This window comes from Lontra canadensis, unplaced genomic scaffold (genome assembly GCF_010015895.1).
Source record: "Lontra canadensis isolate GAN:19392208 unplaced genomic scaffold, GSC_riverotter_1.0 scaffold316, whole genome shotgun sequence".
Lineage (NCBI taxonomy): Eukaryota > Metazoa > Chordata > Mammalia > Carnivora > Mustelidae > Lontra > Lontra canadensis.
The window spans coordinates 150,644-169,721 of NW_022631310.1; the positions used below are offsets into that span (position 1 = coordinate 150,644).

Consider the following 19,078-nt stretch of genomic DNA (forward strand, 5'->3'; position numbering starts at 1 on the left):
CCTTTCTGTCAACATTTAAACATGTTCCAGTCTCCATCTTAACAACAATAAGCATTTTTAAAAATCTCCATTAAAAAACTCATTTTCATTTATAAAAGGTAAGTAAGTCCAAGAGATCTACTCTACAGCATAGTGCCATGGGTAGCATATTGTATTGTATACCGAAAAATTTAGTAAGAGGGTTGATCTTATATTAGGTGTTGCTATAAAAAGTAATAAGAGGGTACAAGAAGAAACTTTTGGACATGATGGATAAGTTTATGGTGTAGATTGTGATGATGGTTTCAGAGGTATATACTTACCTCCAAAGTCCTTAAGTTGTATACATTATTATGTACAGACTTTTGTATGTCAAAAAGAAAAAAATCTTTTCTTGATTCCGATTTCTCCTCTGGCAAAAACTTGGTAAGATAATACAAGAAGCTATAGATTTCTCATTTATGAGTATAAATATGTGTCCTAAATATAAGCAAATCAAATTCACTAGTATATCAAGAGAAGATACAACCTGACAAAATTATTTTGATAAAAGGAAATCTATCCGTGTATTTCATTACATTACAGGACCCTGGGATAATAACCTGGGCCAAAGACCCTGGGATGATGCTCAACTGACTGAGCTACCCAGGTGCCCCTTTATTTATTTATTTATTTTTAAGATTTTAATTATTTATTTGAGAGAGAAAGCATGAACGGGGGTAGGGAGCAGGGAGCCCAATGGCGGGCTTGATCCTAGGACTCAGGATCATGACCTGAGCTGAAAGCAGACATTTAACTGACTGAGCCATCTAGGTGCCCCTTTATTTATTTTTTAGATTTTATGTATTTACTTGACACAGAGAGAGCACAAGCAGGGGGACAGCAGGCTCCCCACTGAGTGGGGAGCATGATGCAGGGCTCAATCCCAGGACCCTGGGATCATGATGTGAGCCAAATGCAGATGTTTTACCGACAGCTACCCTGGTGCCCCTAAAACTATGATTTTTTTTTTTTTTTAATTACAAAGAATGGCATGTGGGTGGCTCAGTGCGTTAAACCTCTGCCATTGGCTTAGGTCATGATTTCAGGGTCCTGGGATCGACCCCCAGATCAGGCTCTCTGCTCAGCAGGGAGCCTGCTCCTCATCCCCCCGGCCCCCCTCTCACCTGCTACTCTGCCTACTTGTGATCTCTCTTGCTCTGTCAAATAAATAAATACTTAAAAATACTAAAAAAAAAATTATTGTGATATAGGAATAGGCAAATAAATGATTGGATCATAACAGTTTAGAAATAGACTTGACTTTTCTATTTGGTAGGAAAGTATGGTTTACTAATAAATAATGCTGGCATTACTGGTTGTCCACATGGAAGGAAATAAAATTGGACTTGTATTATGTAATAAATGCACATCGGTTAAAGAAAGAATACAAATGTATTGGAAGAAAAATTAAGGGAATAGTTGTATAACTAAAAAGTTTAAAAAGGTCTTCCTAAGCAAGGCAGGAAGCCAGGAAATCAAAAAGAAAAGATGTGGATACCTTCCTATAATTTAATTTAAATAAATAATTTAAATAAGTATTAAGTTAAAACCTGTTGTATGATAAAATCATAAACTGAATATAAAGGCAAAAGACAGAAAAATGGGTACTTTTTTAGTTCTCATTTGGGATTGCTCTTGGCATTCCCCACCCCTCTAACCCAGGTTGCTCTATTTATTAAAATTATTTGATCTCTTGTTTGAGGGTCAGCTTACTATGTGGGGGAGAAAAACCAACCTATTTACTGTGAGAAGCAAGGGGTCAATGCCCTGGTGTTAATTCCCATTTGGGCCCTGTATCTCAGTGGCAAAGGAAGGAGTATCTATGTCTTCCACAGTTGGAGGGGGCAGCTGATGTTCTCGTGAGGCCTCAAACTTAGGGCTGGACCTAGGACCTCGGAGTAAGATCTCCCAAAACCTCTCAAAGGTGAGCAGCCCTATCACTAGCAATGGATCTAAGGACAAGTAACTTTTTGGAACATGAAAAACCTCACAGGGAAATGCTCTCAGAGGGAAAAAAAAAAAAAAAAAAAAAAAAATCAAAGTTCCATGCCAAGAGCCAGCCTGAGAAGTTGGGGCTGTTCCAAACAATTCTTTGTGATGGGTTGTTTGGAAGATGATACTGGAAGGCCAGACTGACACTTTGGGTCCCCCAGCAAGGGCCCAACCAGACCCTTCAGGCTTCTATGGATCAGCCCAACCTGTCATGTGACAGTGGCTCCCAGGAGTGCTCTGCTAAAGCAGAGCTCACTTTAGGAGTCACCAGACTCCTAATACAAGACTTGCTTCCCACAGCCTCTGACAGAGGCTGTTCCATGCCCAGGCAGAATCTGTCCTTAAACAGCAAGCGCCATTGAGAAATGCCCACAGGAGGACTCAAATACTTAGACTCCATTTGGTGAGGAAGCAAGGACATGAGTGTTGATTGCCTAGCCTCAAGGCTTGCTGCAGTTGATGGCCTATGAAGAAACTACTCTCTTCTGGAAGCCAATTAAAGGCAGTATAAAGGTGAGCTGAGAAGCCTTAGCCTTACATTAGTTTAGAAGCTATCCTGCCAAAACTTTAAGTAGAATAGCAATTCCAATTAGATTTCCAGAAACAGTTTCTCTTTAAAGTCTTTACCCCCTACATACTTAAGCAAAATCAAACGTCCTATAAAAAGTGTAGTAGCAAGAGGAGAGTAGGAAGAAAGTAAGAGGTGGTGTTAAGCCCATTTCAAAAAGGAGGACATGATTAACAGCAAACGCTGAAGAGAGGTCAAGTAAGGTGATGTCTGTGGGTCTCTTCGATCTGAGAAGGTAGAGGTCAATTTTGGTAGTAATAGGGTGATAATTTCAGAAGCTAGGAAAGAGAGTATGCTTGTGGTCTTCAAACATTTTTGCTGGTGTACTACCTACAATAATGTCAAAAACCCATTACCTCCATTTTAGAGATGACATATAAAAGTTTTGTTAATAACTGAATAGTTGCAAAGAATATAACTTTTTTAGAAATCCTGACATTTGAAAATAAAATTAATACATCTTTAAAAAAATGTACTCAATGAAATATAAATACCAGAGTAATAAGAAACCTATAATCATCCATTAAAAAATATACAAACTATCCTCCAAAAATGTTGTACCAACAGTATAGGAAAGTGTTCTTTCTCCAACATGCTGACACTGAATATTATTAATTTTCAAAGATTTTGCCAATCTGATAGGTGATCTGTTTTCTTTTGCATTTGCCTGATGAATAAAGCTACATATAATTTCAAATGTTTTTTGGCTACTTTTGTTTCATCAGTGTAATATTTATCCATATATTTTTTCTATCTTTTTTTTCTATCCATGTATTTTGTGCACTGTTCTATTAAGTTGTCTTTTTCCTACCAATTTGTAGGATTCTTTGTATATTAGGAATGTAAATCTTTTTTATTATGTAGGTTGCAAATATTTTCTTAGTGATTTGTTTTAAATTTTTATTTATGAAGGCAACACTTTATTTTTTTTAAAGTGTTTATTTAAGTAATCTCTACACCCAGTGTGAGGCTCAAACTAATGACCCTGGAATCAGGAGTTGCCCAGTCCTCTGAGTGAGGCGGGCATCCCTGAAGGCAACACTTTAAATGGGAAGTTCTCTGATGCCTGGGTGGCTCAGTAAATTAAGGGTCTGTCTTTGGCTCAGGTCAGGATCTCAAGGTCCTGGGATTAAGTCCCTCACTGGGCTCTCTGCTCAGTGGGGAGTTGGCTTCTCCCTCTTCTTCTCCCTTTGTGCACTCTCCCTCTCCTTCTCTCTCAAATAAATAAATAAAATCTTTAAAAAAAAAATGGGAAGTTCTCTAACTTCAACTTTGCCTAGATTTTAACTTTCTTGGTAATGTAGGGTTGACTCTGGTGATCTTCACTTCTTGACTTAAAAGGTCAGCCTGAAATGGAGGCTCATTTTTTTTTTTTTTTTTTTTTAAAGACTTTCATTTATTTGACAGACAGATCACAAGTAGGCAGAGAGGCAGGCAGAGAGAGAGAGGAGGAGGAGGCAGGCTCCCCGCTGAGCAGAGAGCCCGATGTGAGGCTCGATCCCAGGACCCTGGGACCATGACCCGAGCCGAAGGCAGAGGCTTTAACCACTGAGCCACCCAGGCGCCCCTGGAGGCTCATTTTAAAAGGCTTGCTGGAGGGGTACCTGGGTGGCTCAGTGGGTTAAGCCTCTGCCTTCGGCTCAGGTCATGATCTCAGGGTCCTGGGATCGAGCCCCACATCAGGCTCTCTGCTCAGCAGGGAGCCTGCTTCCCCTCTTTCTCTGCCTGCCTCTCTGCCTACTTGTGGTCTCTCTCTCTGTGTTAAATAAATAAAATCTTTAAAAAAGGAAAAAATGGCTTGCTGGAGGAAAGGTGGGAAGCAGTGAGCCCTTCAGAAGACAACTAAATAACCCTTTTATATATAGATACAATACTGTATATACTGCTGTTGCTCTAGATGTATATATTGTACCTACTGCTCAAAAAAAAAAAAAAGGCTTGCAGTGTTCAGGTGAATCTAGAAGATAATTGGATCTTATGACAACTATGCCAATTAGAATATTTAACATACAAAGATGCAAACAATAGGGCAGAATATATATTTTGAAAATTTAATATGGAAAAACCAAGAACATGTAACAAATGTATTTTATTTAATGAATGAGCAAATCTAAATCATTTTGTTACTAGATTTTCATCAAAAACAAAGGAATGTGGCACAGAATACTATCCTTTCCTTCAAAAAAACCTCAGACGAGTTTGTCCATCAGCTCTACCAGGGACTTTTTCATACACCAGACGCCGTTTTTTGAATTGTGGTAGTTGTGAGCACATGAAATCTGTTAAAAGGAGAAAAAGGAAAACCATTTTATTTCTGACAGTAATAAAGTGTAGCTATTTTTTCTAGCTATTCTGATGCATCCTATCTCTTCATCTATCTACAAAGTGTTAAAATTTCCAAACTGAGATAAAATGACTATAAAAATTACATTTTTATCAGAAATGCACCTGTAGGGGTGCCTGAGTGGCTCAGTGGATTAAGCCTCTGCCTTGGCTCAGGTCATGATCTCAGGGTTCTCGGATCAAGCCCCACATCCGGCTCTCTGCTCAGCGGGGGGCCTGCTTCCTTCTCTTTCTGCCTGCCTCTCTGCCTACTTGTGATCTCTGTCAAATAAATAAATAAAATCTTTTAAAAAAAATGCACCTGTATCTAATAGCCCAATACTAATTAGTATCATGTACACATATTTTTATGCTCATACTTTGCACAAATAATTAAATCTCCCTGGATTTAAGACCCTTTCATTTAAGTTTTCCCTCATTAATTACCTTCTATCTGTAATGTTGTAGAATTTATCCTGAGCTCTGATATATGATAGGTGGTGATCATGTATGGACTCACCTTCTATGGCTGTATTATATATGACACTTTAGCCTGAAATATCCCAAATTTGGATTCTTATTGAGGTTAATTAAATCAGTAAAAAAGGAGGCTAAAATATTTAAAACTATTTTGGTAATTATTCCTGGAAATGTAATCTCGTAATTAGAAGAGTTGGATGCCATTATAAGCAAATTTAAAAAGCAGTATAATAGATAATTTTTATCATAGAGATCACAAATACACATCTATAAGACAGATGGAAAATTACCTTGAGATTATGCCAATGGCTTTGGATAAATTGTCTAGGCCTGAATTGATATGAATTCTAAAAGTTTGTATCTTAAACAGTGAAGGTAATGATGTGCTATGGGAAACCCACAGTAAAAAAGTCAAAAGTTTCCATAGTGATAATGATACTAGTATCAAAGATTCATGTAAACTGTTTGAATAAAATTATTTTATGGAATAAGTTTGAAAGTGGAAAAAAGCAATATTTCTAAACAAAATTATTTATCTAATATATGATTTAAAAATATATTTATGATTAAGTTAGTGAATTAAAATATAAGTAGATATTTGACTATTCCATCCATATCCCCAAAAGCTTAAATATAAAAGTTATTAGAAATGATTTCTGAGGGGTGCCTGGGTGGCTCAGTGGGTTAAAGCCTCTGCCTTCGGCTCAGGTCATGATCCCAGCATCCTGGAATCAAGCCCCGCATCGGGCTCTCTGCTCTGCAGAGAGCCTGCTTCCTCCTCTCTCTGCCTGCCTCCCTGCCTGCTTGTGATCTCTCTGTCAAATAAATAAAATCTTAAAAAAAAAAAAAAGAAAGAATTTCTGAGATCTTCTCATTGAGAAAATGGGAAGATTTTCCTATACATTGGGATGACTTAAGTTCAAGAACCTATAGTAATTCACATGCTTGATTTGGTTCAAGATGGGAAAAAAATGGAATTTTTAATTCAGTTCACTTATGAAGCTGGAATAAACTTCATGTCAAAAATGTGACAGTACAAGTAAAGAACACAATAGGTTAATTGCATTATGAATATAGATATGAAAGTCACAAATAAATATTAGTAACCATATTCAACAAATTGAAAGAATCACTCTTCCAAAGCCAATTAAGTTTATTACAGAATAATAAGAATGATTTAATATTAGTAGACCTATTATAATCCTTGACTTTAATGGATCAAAGGAGAAAATATATTTGATTTTCCCCAATAGGCACCAAAAAATATTTGGATAAAATTTGGAAACTATTCCTCACAGAAGTTCTTATAAAACTGAGATAGAATAGTTCCCATTAAGATCAGGAACAAAACAAATTATGATTATTAAATAGGATCAAATCCAAGTTTTGTGAGTCCTGGCATTTATACAGTTGATCCTTGAACAATGAGGGCTTTAGGGATGCTGTCTCGCCCTACTCAAAAATCTAAATATAGCTTTCTTTTAAAGTAATCTCTGCATCCAACATGGGGCTCAAACTCATGACCCTGAGATCAAGAGTCACATGCTCCACCGACTGAGCCAGCAAGGCACTCCAAAATTCTATATATAACTTTTGACTTCTCTAATACTTAACTACTAAGAGCCTACTGTGGACTAGAAACCTTACTGATAATAGTCAATTAACACATATTTTGTATGTTATATGTATTATATACTGTATGCTTATAAGGAAGTAAGGTAGAGAAAAGAAATGTTATAAAGAAATCTTAAGGAAAATATATTTATAGTACCATATTGTATTTATCAAAAACTCCATGTGTAAGTGGACCCACGCAGTTCAAACCTGTGTTTTTCAGGGGTCAACTGTACAGTTTGGGAGGTCCTCTTTATTTTATTTTATTCTTTACTTAATTTTTATTTATTATTATTATTTAATCCCAGTATAGTTAACATACAGTGTTATATTAGTTTCAGGTGTACAATATAGTGATTTATCCAAACCCATATATTACTCAGTGCTTGTCATGGCAAGTGAACTCTTTAATCCCCATCCCCTATTTCACCCATCCACCCACCTCCTCTCTGGTGACATCAGTTTGTTCTCTATAGTTAAGGGTAGGTTTCTTGGTTTGTTTTTTTTTTTTTTCTTGTTCCTTTGTTTTGTTTCTTAAATTCCACATATGGGTGAGATCATATGGTACTTGGGGAGGTCTTCTTTTAACAAAACAAAGAATACCAGATTTTCTGGGAGTCTCTCAAGACTCACAAAAGGGCCTCTGCAAAAAAGGAGCTTTGAAGTTTAAGCTTCTCCCCTTTTTATTTATTTTTTTCCCATCGTGGTAAGGCTACATTTGTATGGCCATTAGAACTTAATATTTTGTTCTAGATGTTCAAGCCAATGTAATAAATGACATAGAAAATAGAGGTACAAGAGGTATCTTTACCAGGAAAGAGAAAACTGTCCTTTTAAAAATTGATATGATTAGGGGCGCCTGGGTGGCTCAGTGGGTTAAAGCCTCTGCCTTCGGCTCAGGTCATGATCCCTGGGATCAAGCCCTGCATTGGGCTCTCTGCTCGGCAGGGAGACTGCTTCCCTTCCTCTCTCTCTGTCTGTCTCTCTGCCTACTTGTGATCTCTGTCAAAAAAAAAATTTTTTTTTGATATGATTAAACGTTCAGAAGCATCAAATGTAAAGTAGAGCTAATAGTAGTATTTATCTGATATCTATTTAATAGTATTCTCAGAATTCAGTAATCTGCATAAAGGGCCTAGAAGGGCATCTGGCCTATAATAAGCTCTTAATAAAGGTTATCCCATTAAATATTCCTGCCCAACAAAGAAGTTAATTTTCTAATTCATTGATTTCTCTGGTTAATCTTTGCTAATTTTATAGTGTTCAGCTTTACTTAGACTTGTTCTAAGGTTTTATTTTTAACTTCTTAAATTGAATGCTTAGTTCATCTAAAGCTATAAGAATTTGACATATTTTGTTTGCATTTATTTTCTTAGATGTCTATAATTAGAATTTTGATTTTCTTTTTGACTCCAAAGTTATTGAAGATTCTTTAAGTATATTAATTAAAGCAAACTTTTTTTTTAAATTTAGAGATGGTTCTATCTTTTAATATTACATGTGTAAGGGGTACCTGGCTGGCTTATGTTGGGATGGCATGTGACTCTTGATCTTGGGATCATGAGTTTGGGTCCCACACTGGGTGTAGATATTGGAAAAAGAATAAATAAACTTAAAAAAAATTACATCTCTGAGTAGTTTTATTAACATTAGGTAGTGTTACCTGGTAATGATTTCTTGTCTCCTGAGTTAGATGAGGAGTCACAGTGCCTCTTCTGTCCTAAACATTTTCCAGCTCTTTGTTGGAAATAAAGACTGAATTCTTTTTTATTTACATTAGGATCAGAAGCACAAAATAAATCCAAACTGGGGGCAGACGGTAATTCTTTCCAGGAAGTCCTTTTAGTCCCAGCATTTGACCTTTCACATATGAAGTCTTCTAACTCATCAGATAGACATTTTTGCTGATTAGTGAATAAATTATCTTCCTGAGAGTACCATTTGTCACATGCAGTCTGCTTTGCACCATATTTTAAGTTGAATGAGTGATTCTGTTGTTCCCATATATCTTTCTTAAAGTTCCAGGGAAGAGGAGATTGGGAGCCTTCTAGTGAAAAGCTAGGGGCAGACACTTCTTTATTTATATGTCCTTTTGCATCATGTGTTCCCTTTTTCTGGTAATTTATAAAATTAGGGGCAACTCTCTTCTGAATGTCAATTGGTGATACTATGTTTTCATAGTTTATTTGTGTTAGATCCAAACAAAAGACATCTGACTCTGAATCATTTTGGTTTTGAAAGGAGTCACCAGCTACATTCCTTGATTCTGTATTAATCAGGAAAGGATTATGCACTATGTTTGGGTTACAACTGGAGTCTTTCCAGCAGCTGGCCTGATTGTAAGAAGTCACAGGTGGTAAAACGCATGGCATTTCTCTTAGTTCCATAAGGGAAGAGTTATAGTTTGAAGAGCTGTTTGTGTCTCCGTGCACTGCCTCTCCTATATCTGAAAAGTGGTAATTTTCATTATGTCCTTGAAAGACAGAGTTTGAAGAGCCAGAAGCTGAACTCTGGGAGGTGAAGGTACTAGTCTGATTTCCATTTTCCTGAGGTGATGGACTTTGAGGTGAGTTTGTTATGGAAGAAGAACTAATCTTGAATAAGGAAGTGATGCTACAAAAATGCTAAAAAATTTTAAAAATTAATTAATATAATACAAACACAGTATAAACATCAGTCAAGTAATATAAACAAATATAAACATTAGTCAAGTAAATATAAATAACAATGCTTATCTATATGTAAAGAAGGTAAAATATAAATAAAATAAAATAAAAATAAATAATATATTAATATAAATATAAAATATAAATATACATATAAAATAAAATAAAATATAAAATAAATAAATAAAATAAAATAAATAAAATAAAAATATAAATAAGTAGGGTATTATAGTGATCCATGTCGTAAGAACATAATTAGGCTCCATTAAAAGAAAAACTTATTATAATTAGAAAATCCATTTTCTAATCCAATTTCTAATCCATTTTCTAATCCAATTTCTAATCCATTTTCTAATCATAATTTAATAGAGTTTTGAGTTATACAAGTTATACATGAATACCATCTGCTTGATAAAAATTTAAAATTTTTACCAATAAGGCTAAAGTTTTCTTTATTACTATAATGAAGGGCATCAGGATTGTAAGCACATATGAATAGAGTGTGTGATCACATACTTGTGGGCACAATAACATTTCAAAATAATTTAAAGTGTGATAAACTGTACTGAATTATCTATATAGGATAGCTTGAGAATTCTATGTGAAATTTAGTTCAAGTAAATTATTTCTTTGCTACATGAAGTCCAAAACAATTAATCTTGGATACCTTCATTTTTGAAAACTGCTATGGTAAGTGGAAAGGAAATAAACTCATGTAAGACTATGGAATTCAAATAACTAACCTTTAACACTTTTTCTGGAACTTCAGGTAAAAGCTCCTGAAGTTGACACAGAGTTGCTAATAATATCCAGTGCAGTGAACGTCCTTTATTTAACATGAGCTGAGCCACCAATGGGTTAATACATGGAAAATCAAGTAAGTACATTTCTTCCTAGAAAAGAGTTTAAAGGAATAATCAGCCACTAGTCATTTGCAAATGACCCATTTTATTCTGCTCAATCTAGCATATTAAATTTTTTGTCATTGCATCTCTCCTCAATTTGAGATGTCTGGGAAATAAGTATGACTAGTAGGGAAAGGAACTTCTTTGGCAGTTAAGATTCATATGCTCTCAGAATTAAGAAAGATCTTAAAGTTCATTCACTTAAATCACTCATCCAAAAAATTTTATTACAGTTCATCTCCTTTGAATGACAACTGTTTTACCTAATGGTAGATTTTCTAATGAGAAATGTTTTAGGGGACTTTTATAACTCAAGATTTCTTTAGCTATCCCTTTATAGGCCATATACCACTATCACTATTTGATTAAGATGAACCATATTTATGAGAAACCATGTTTATGATACTTTCAGGAAAGCCTTGCTGTGAAGAGTATAGGAAGAACTTGTGTCGACCATAACTGACCTTAATGGTCTAAAAATGTGTGTTTTCAGAGAGATCTCATAAAAGTCTAGAAATATAGCAGCCATGTTTTACTATTACTGCATTTCGTTTTCTTTCTGCATTACACTGGCTTTTTGCACCTTCTTTGATTTTTATCAAATGACAGACATGTGAGTAGATTAGACATGCCTTGGTGAGAGAGAACCTGCACAGACATACATACATCCATAATTAATTATACCCATACATGCTGATAGTACTATTTTCTGTTTAGGCATATAAAAATTCTGTAATTTAATAAATATGAATGTTTGATGAACGTATATGAATACATTAATATTTTATTAAATTTATTTTCTTTATAATTTTATTTTTTAAATAGGTAAATAGTCACATGGTTCAAAATTCAAAAGGTACTAAAAGGTGTGCAGTAAAAACTCTCATCCTAACCCATTTTCCTAGTTCTCTCTGGAGATAACTAATGTTATCATTTCTTGATATCCTTGCAGAGATGTTTTATTCATTTACAAACACTTATAAATATTAATTTCCTTTGTTTTATACAAGTGGTAGTATACAAGCTCTATGCTGCAACTTCATTTTTCATGTAATATATCTTGAAGATCATTCTATATTAGTATGTAAAAAGCTTCATTATTTTTTTTTACATTTTCATGATTTGAATATATTAAAAAAAAGGTAACAAAGATACTAGGTTGGTATAAGAACTTGGAAATATTTATGCTTAAACAAAAGGAATTTCTAAGAATTAACTAATCAATCTCAAATATTTCAAAACTCTACTTTCAGTTTCAATTATGTAACTGAATTACTGAAAAAATGGAAGGATGGAATTTTGCGGTACTCATGTTTACTACTCTTAAATGTTTAAATTTAGGAACTAGAAAAAGTTATCTTTTGAAAATATTAGACATTAAAGTCATTATATCACACTATAATACACTTGATTTGAAAGTTCATTATAAAAGATCTCATTAAAATACTTCTGTGAAGTTGAAAAATACCCATGATTCTGGAAAACGATCTAAATAAATGTTGTACATATGGTTACTGCTATATATGCTCATGCAAACATTAACGGACAAAAATAAGCTACCAAAAAGAGAATTCTAGTACATGTATTTATATTTGCCTTGCAAATATCTAATTTACATATTTAGGAAATGAACCTTAGATGGTGAAACTTCAAGCCAGGATTTATCCAACCATTCACGAGGATCTCTCTTCGAGGTCATTAAATTGTGATCAGCAATTTGCCGAATTATCAGTGCAGCCTCTTCCACTCCTGGGGCAATTATAAGCTAAAATATATTTTTTATATATTAGATTATAGGAAATATTAAGAAGCAAAATATATAATTCAGAAATTGTTTGTAATTAGAAGAAAAAAAGCCCAGCAGATTTCCATCTTTGAATATAATTTTAGATATAATTTACTAAAATATGTGAAAGCCAGCATATTTTGTGAGGATAAGCAGTTTTCTTTCCTTCTTTAAATATGATATCCTTATAGTTTTCCAATTTTTGGAGCTAAATTTCTTCATTTCCATTTTGTATTTATTAATAAATTTATTAAAAATTTGGATGCTGTTTATAATATTTACTATTTTTGTTTTTTCCAAGTTAAATCTAGCAGTTCTCAAAAATAAGAATTTAAGGGGCACCTGGGTGGCTCTGTTGGTTAGGTGTTTGCCGCCAGCTTAGGTCATGATCCTGGGATCCTGGGATCAAGTTGGGCATTGGGCTCCCTGATCCATGGGGAGACTGCTTCTCCCTCTCGCTCTGCCAGCCACTCCCTGTGCTTGTGCTAGCTCTCTCTTTGTCAAATAAATAAAATCTTAAAAAAAAAAAAAAGAATTGGGGCGCTTGGGTGGCTCAGTGGGTTAGGCCTCTGCCTTCGGCTGAGGTCATGATCCCAGGGTCCTGGGATAGAGCCCCGCATCGGGCTCTCTGCTCAGCGGGGAGCCTGCTTCCCCCTCTCTCGGCCTGCCTCTCTGCCTACTTGTGATCTCTCTCTCTCTGTTAAATAAATAAATAAAATCTTTAAAAATAAATAAATAAAATAAATAAGAATTTATTTTTTAAAAAGATATGATTTTTCAAAATGATATTAGAAGATAAAGGATAGGGGCACCTGGGTGGCTCAGTGGGTTAAGCCTCTGCCTTCGGCTCAGGTCATGATCTCAGGGTCCGGGGATTGAGCCCTGCATCGGGCTCTCTGCTCAGCAGGGAGCCTGCTTCCTCCTCTCTCTCTGTCTGTCTCTCTGCCTACTTGTGATCTCTCTCTGTGTCAAATAAATAAATAAAAATCTAAAAAAAAACAAAGATAAAAGATATTTGCCAATGAATTTGATGCTGTATTTGATGCTAATGAAAAACATTATTTTTTAAAAGATTTTATTTATTTGACAGCACAAGCAGGGGGAGCGGCAGGCAGAGGGCAAGGGAGAAGCAGGGAATGCAATGCAGGGCTCTATCCCAGGACCCTGGGATCATGACCTGAGCCGAAGGTAGATGCTTAACCAACTGAGCCACCCAGGCACCCCAAAAAGGAAGAAGTTTTGATTTAGAATATTTTGGGAATTGTTCCATCCAATACTGGCTTATTTGATGCTAAGCTCTGTGTGTGTTAAACCTAACTCTAAAAAAAAATTTCTTAATATCTCTTACTTCCTGTCTGTCACTTGTGTGTTTCCTCCATGCCTTTCTTTCAAAATGCCAGCCTTTTTCGTCTGCTTTCAGTTCCATTTTTTACTTCTTCATCTTTTAGATTCAGTTGAAGTAAAAATAGTCCATGGGTTAGCAGGCTTTTTTAAAAAAAAATTATTTATTTAATTTACAGAGAGAGGAGGTTGGGGAAGAGGGAGAGGGAGAGAGAGTCTTAAGCAGACTCTGTGCTAAGCAAAGAGGCCAACAGATGGCTCAGTCTCAAGACCCGGAGATCATGAGTGGAGCCCAAACCAAGGGCCAGTGGCTCAACTAACTACCACCCAGGCACCCTAGTCCATGGGTTAGCAGTTTAATGTGAATAGGAAACACTGCCCTAAATAATCATATCTTAGAAATATAAACATCCTGTCCTGTAGTGAAAATTCAAGAAACAAAGACTGTACAAACCTCATAAAATAATTATGACAATATTTTCTTTCACAAGATAACAAAAAAACTGTTAGTACATAAAACTGGGGAGTATATGTATTCTAAAGAAGGATTTTCTTTAAATTATATTAAGTAGGTATAATTTTTTTTTCTTTTTTTTTGAGAGAGAGGGAGAGTAAGCAGTTGAGGAGAGAGGAGGAGGGGCAGAGTGAGAGGGAAAGAGAGAATCTTTTTTTTTTTTTTTAAAGATTTTATTTATTTATTTTACAGAGAGAGATCACAAGCAGGCAGAGAGGCAGGCAGAGAGAGAGGAGGAAGCAGGCTCCCCGCTGAGCAGAGAGCCCGATGCGGGGCTCGATCCCAGGAGCCTGAGATCATGACCTGAGCCGAAGGCAGCGGCTTAACCCACTGAGCCACCCAGGCGCCCCGGAAAGAGAGAATCTTAAGCAGGCTCCATCTGCCGTGGACTGGGGAGCCTGACTAGGCCTCAACTCAGGCTTAATCTCATGACCCTGAGATCATGACTTGAGGTAAAATCAAGTCGGTTGCTTAACTGACTGAGTCACCCATGCACTCCAAATATGTATAGAATGCACAGACATAAGAGTTTTTGATTCCAAATTAATTTTTTAAGAAGATTTATTTGACAGAGATCACAAGTAGGCAGAGAGGCAGGCAGAGAGAGAGGGGGAAGCAGGCTCCCCGCCAAGCAGAGAGCCCAATGTGGGGCTCGATCCTAGGACCCTGGGATCATGAACTCAGCTGAACGCAGAGGCTTTAACCTACTGAGCCATCCAAGTGCCCCTCCAAATTAATTTTATTGCAGTTTTGGATATTTTAAGAAGATCTGATGCTGGGCGCCTGGGTGGCTCAGTGGGTTAAGCTGCTGCCTTCGGCTCAGGTCATGATCTCAGGGTCCTGGGATCGAGTCCCGCATCGGGCTCTCTGCTCAGTGGGGAGCCTGCTTCCCTCTCACTCTCTCTGCCTGCCTCTCTGCCTACTTGTGATCGCTCTCTGTCAAATAAATAAATAAAATCTTTAAAAAAAAAAAAAAAAAAAAAAAAAAAGAAGATCTGATGCTTTTATTTAAATATAAAAAGGCACAATTTTATGGTGATGGTAATGAATATTACCTTAATTTATGAGGCAAGGATTCTGGAGTTCATGGCTAGACTTTAGGAGATTCAGGGCCTCAACATTATTTTCAAAATTTTTCATATATGTTTACCTATGCATTTTTCTGTAAAAGGAGCTAATAACAAATTTATAGAACTTTTTGACATTAGAATAAAATACAGCATAACACTACTAGCAGTATTTTCTTTTAGCTTAAGAAAATGTCGTTAAGGGGCACCTGGGTGGCTCAGTGGGTTAAGCCTCTGCCTTCGGCTCAGGTAATGGTCCCAGGGTCCTGGGATCGAGCCCCACATGCGGCTCTCTGCTGAGCAGGGAGTCTGCTTCCTCCTCTCTCTCTGCCTGCCTCTCCGCCTATTTGTGATCTCTGTCTGTTAAATAAATAAAAAAATATTTTAAAAATTTTAAAAATAAATAAATAAATAAATAAATAAATAAAAGAAAAGAAAATGTCGTTAAACTTCTTAATGTTTCCTTTATGGCTAGGTCTTCAGATGCCTAAAAAAAATTTTTTTTACATCCATACTGATGTGCTCTAACAGGCCCAAAGCCATATTACTAAATTCAGTAAACTAAAGCAACAATATACTCTAAAATAATATGAGTCTAGGGAACCACTTGTATTTTTATTAATTTATTTATTTTTAAGATTTTATTTATTTATTTGACAGAGAGCATAAGCAGGCAGAGCAGCAAAGGGAGAGGGAGAAGCAGGCTCCCCCTGAGCAGGGAGCTGGATACGGGGCCCTATCCCAGGACCCTGGGATCATGACCTGAGCAGAAGGCTGTTGCTTAACCACCTGAGCCACCCAGGTGCCCCTTTAATGTAGTAATGTCATCAAGTCAGGAGAATAGGAGGCTTGAGTACTGGTGACATATTGATAATAGAGCAAACTGGTATTTGTTTCTTAAATTCTATGGAAAAACTGATCTACTTTTAAGATTATTATGTATAACTTGAAAAGCTCTTGGAATAGTTTGATCCAGGTGGGAGCAGACTTTTGTTTGGAATGGATTGTGCCTGGGCATACTTCCTGTGTCATCCCTAAATGCCTTCCTTGGAACATGTCCTCTATGGGCCATGTCACTGTACCTGAACATAGTATTGCTCACTAGTATCATATAACCCATATATAGAGGAATAAAATGATTCCCTGAAGGATATTTTGCAAATAACTGCTTAGCATTAGCTGAAAAGAGGCTGGTTAAGTAGTGAAACCACACTTGAATGGGTAAGGGAAATATACTTACATTTGCCATTCACTGATAACTTTTCCAAGAATTTTATTTCAATGTTTAATATGCATCACAGGATCAAAATGATTAGGATTCTATTTCAAATAGATAATTTGTTAATTTTCTTAACAGGTTGTGCTTTGATTTAATTCTATTCAGTAGATGTTTGTTGAACATTTTTACTGGGTACAAAGTACTGTGCTGGATGCTATACATTTTTCAAAGAAAAAGGTTCTTCCCTCCAGAGTGGAAGGCATATGAATGAATACATCACGCTACCATAAAGATATGAAGTGCTCTTGCGAGAACAGGAGGAGATTTATCTTGAGAGGGCAGACTTGGGACACATTTCTTAATGGAGGTAGTGTTTGAGCTGGGCAACAAAAGATATAACTCAAAGGCTAGCAGTAGGAGGAAGGGGGAGACAGCGTGTGATGACATGTTTGTGGACTGGCTGACTGTGATAGTGTGGACATATTCAGGAAATAGTGAGTAGGATGATGCTAAAGGAAGAATTACTAGGGGCCAAATTATGAAGTTTGAATCCAGCTGAGTTTGATCTCTATTTTGAATGAATTAGGGAGCTATGAAAGGTCTTTCGAGCAAGAAAATTTGATTTAACAACACATATTATCAAGAGTCTACTACATACTTGGTGCTGTGCTGGGTGCCAGGAACACGAAAACAAATAAACATGTTTCCTTTCTTTCAGGAGTTTACAGTTCAGGAAGTGAAATGTTCACAGCTTTATTTCAGAAATGTAATTGGTGTGAATCTATATTATGCACCAAAGGAGGACAACTAGAAATAAGGAGATTAGTCAGGAAGTTGCTTTAAAACTCTAAAAGAGAGACGAAGGTCTGAATTTGGGGAAAAGCAGTAGGAGTAGAATGGAGACACATATTCTAGAGAGACATTGCAGCTACAGATTAAGTTATAGTACTAATGCCATAAACTAAGTTTGGGGAGAATGAGAAGTTGTGTTTTGGACATGTATTATTTGAGGCACCTGTTGGATATTCATGTAGAGATTTCCAGTAGAATGCCAGAATATCAGTGTAGACCTTAAAAAAAGTCAAGAAATTTTTAAGAATTATACTCAGAAATGAAAGCTATATTTGTGGGAATTTTGAATTTATTAAGGAAAGAGTTAAAGTGGTAACAGAAGAGGAATGAGCCCTGAATTTGGGGGGTTATCTAAATTTCATAATAGGACATTGAAAAAAGAACCAAGAAAGGACACTGGTCAGGGATTACAGCAGATAAAAAAAAGTATATGTTTCTTAAGTGAACATATTTGATCAATGCATATTTACTTTTATTCATATCCTGCCAAGCAGCAACTAAGAGATAAAATATGACTTTAAATTTTTTAAGGGCTTTAATATTTATTTATTTATTTAATTTTATTTATTTGAGAGAGAGAGAGCACAAGCAGGGGAAGCAGCAGAGGGAGGAGAAGCCGGCTCCCCGCTGAGCAAGGAGGCCACACATGGCTTGAACCCAGGACCCTTGGATCATGACCAGAGCCAAAGGCAGGATGCTCAACCAACTGAGCCACCCAGGTGCCCCAAGGGACCCTTGTTCTAGAACAGAAGTTTAAATGGAAAGAATATTAATTTTTCAGTTTATTATTTTAATATTTCTTTGCACTGGGCACTTGAATTTGAGTATAATTTTGGTTTATGAAAAATACTTATAAACATTTAAAAAAAGAATACCTTTACATCCAGTTCTTCTGATTTTAGCCCAAATGATACCAAAGCTGCATAAATCAGTGCTAGATGATGAAGTGTTTTTTCTGTAAGATGGTACCTAAAAAAAAATTATATTACTATACTTATACTCATTTGATATCTGATTGTACCTAAACAGATTCAGATAGGAACACGTGACCAGAACCAGGATAACTAGAATCCTTCCTGGGTCTTTTCCTTGAACTGTTCGAAAAAACACTTTTTAAAATGATCATTATGTGATGTGATAGAGGTGTTAGCTAACCCTACAGTGATAATCATATTATAATATATAAATGTATCAAATCAGCATGTTGTAGACCTTAAACTTACACAATCTGGTATGTCAATCATATCAATTAAAAGAACACTCCTTTTCCCCCCGCTATGGGTATTAAGCAGATCAGATGTGAGTCTTGAGCTATCTGCCTTGAGCTACTGACTTTATCCCCTTTAAGTACCCTAAGCAGCAAAAAGGAAATTTATTGGTTCATTTTACTAGGAAGTCCAGGAGAAGACATTATTGGGTCCAGGGACTCAAACCATGTCATCAAGACAAGGTCTCCTTAATTTCTTGGCTCTCCTTTCCCCTGCTAGTTTTTTTTCCCTCGGGTTAGCTTTTTCCATAAGAGTGGCTGACAAGAATGGCTTACTGTGCTTAAACTATTTGTACAAACAATGTGGTTTCTGCTGAACACCTGCTTTTCTTCTTGGGAGTCTAGAATTTTAATATGTGCTAGGCAGAGAGTGCCTACATGATCAATCCTTAGTGAAAGCCCTGGGGATTGAGTCTCTAGTGAGTTTCCCTGGTACACAACACTTTACAAGTGTTGTCACAACT

The 19,078-nt window shown here is 36.1% G+C and overlaps 1 protein-coding gene across 1 annotated transcript; it reads right to left on the minus strand.

Moving 5' to 3' along the window:
- Window positions 1–4,375: 4,375 nt before the first annotated feature.
- LOC116862740 (protein shortage in chiasmata 1 ortholog-like) lies at window positions 4,376–18,316 on the minus strand (the record flags this gene model as incomplete). Its single annotated transcript, XM_032850147.1, has 5 exons — window positions 4,376–4,860; window positions 8,661–9,621; window positions 10,407–10,556; window positions 12,202–12,333; window positions 18,223–18,316. Coding segments are annotated over 5 exons (1,438 nt in total), but the record flags the coding sequence as incomplete, so codon positions are not given.
- Between the last annotated feature and the right edge of the window lie 762 nt (window positions 18,317–19,078).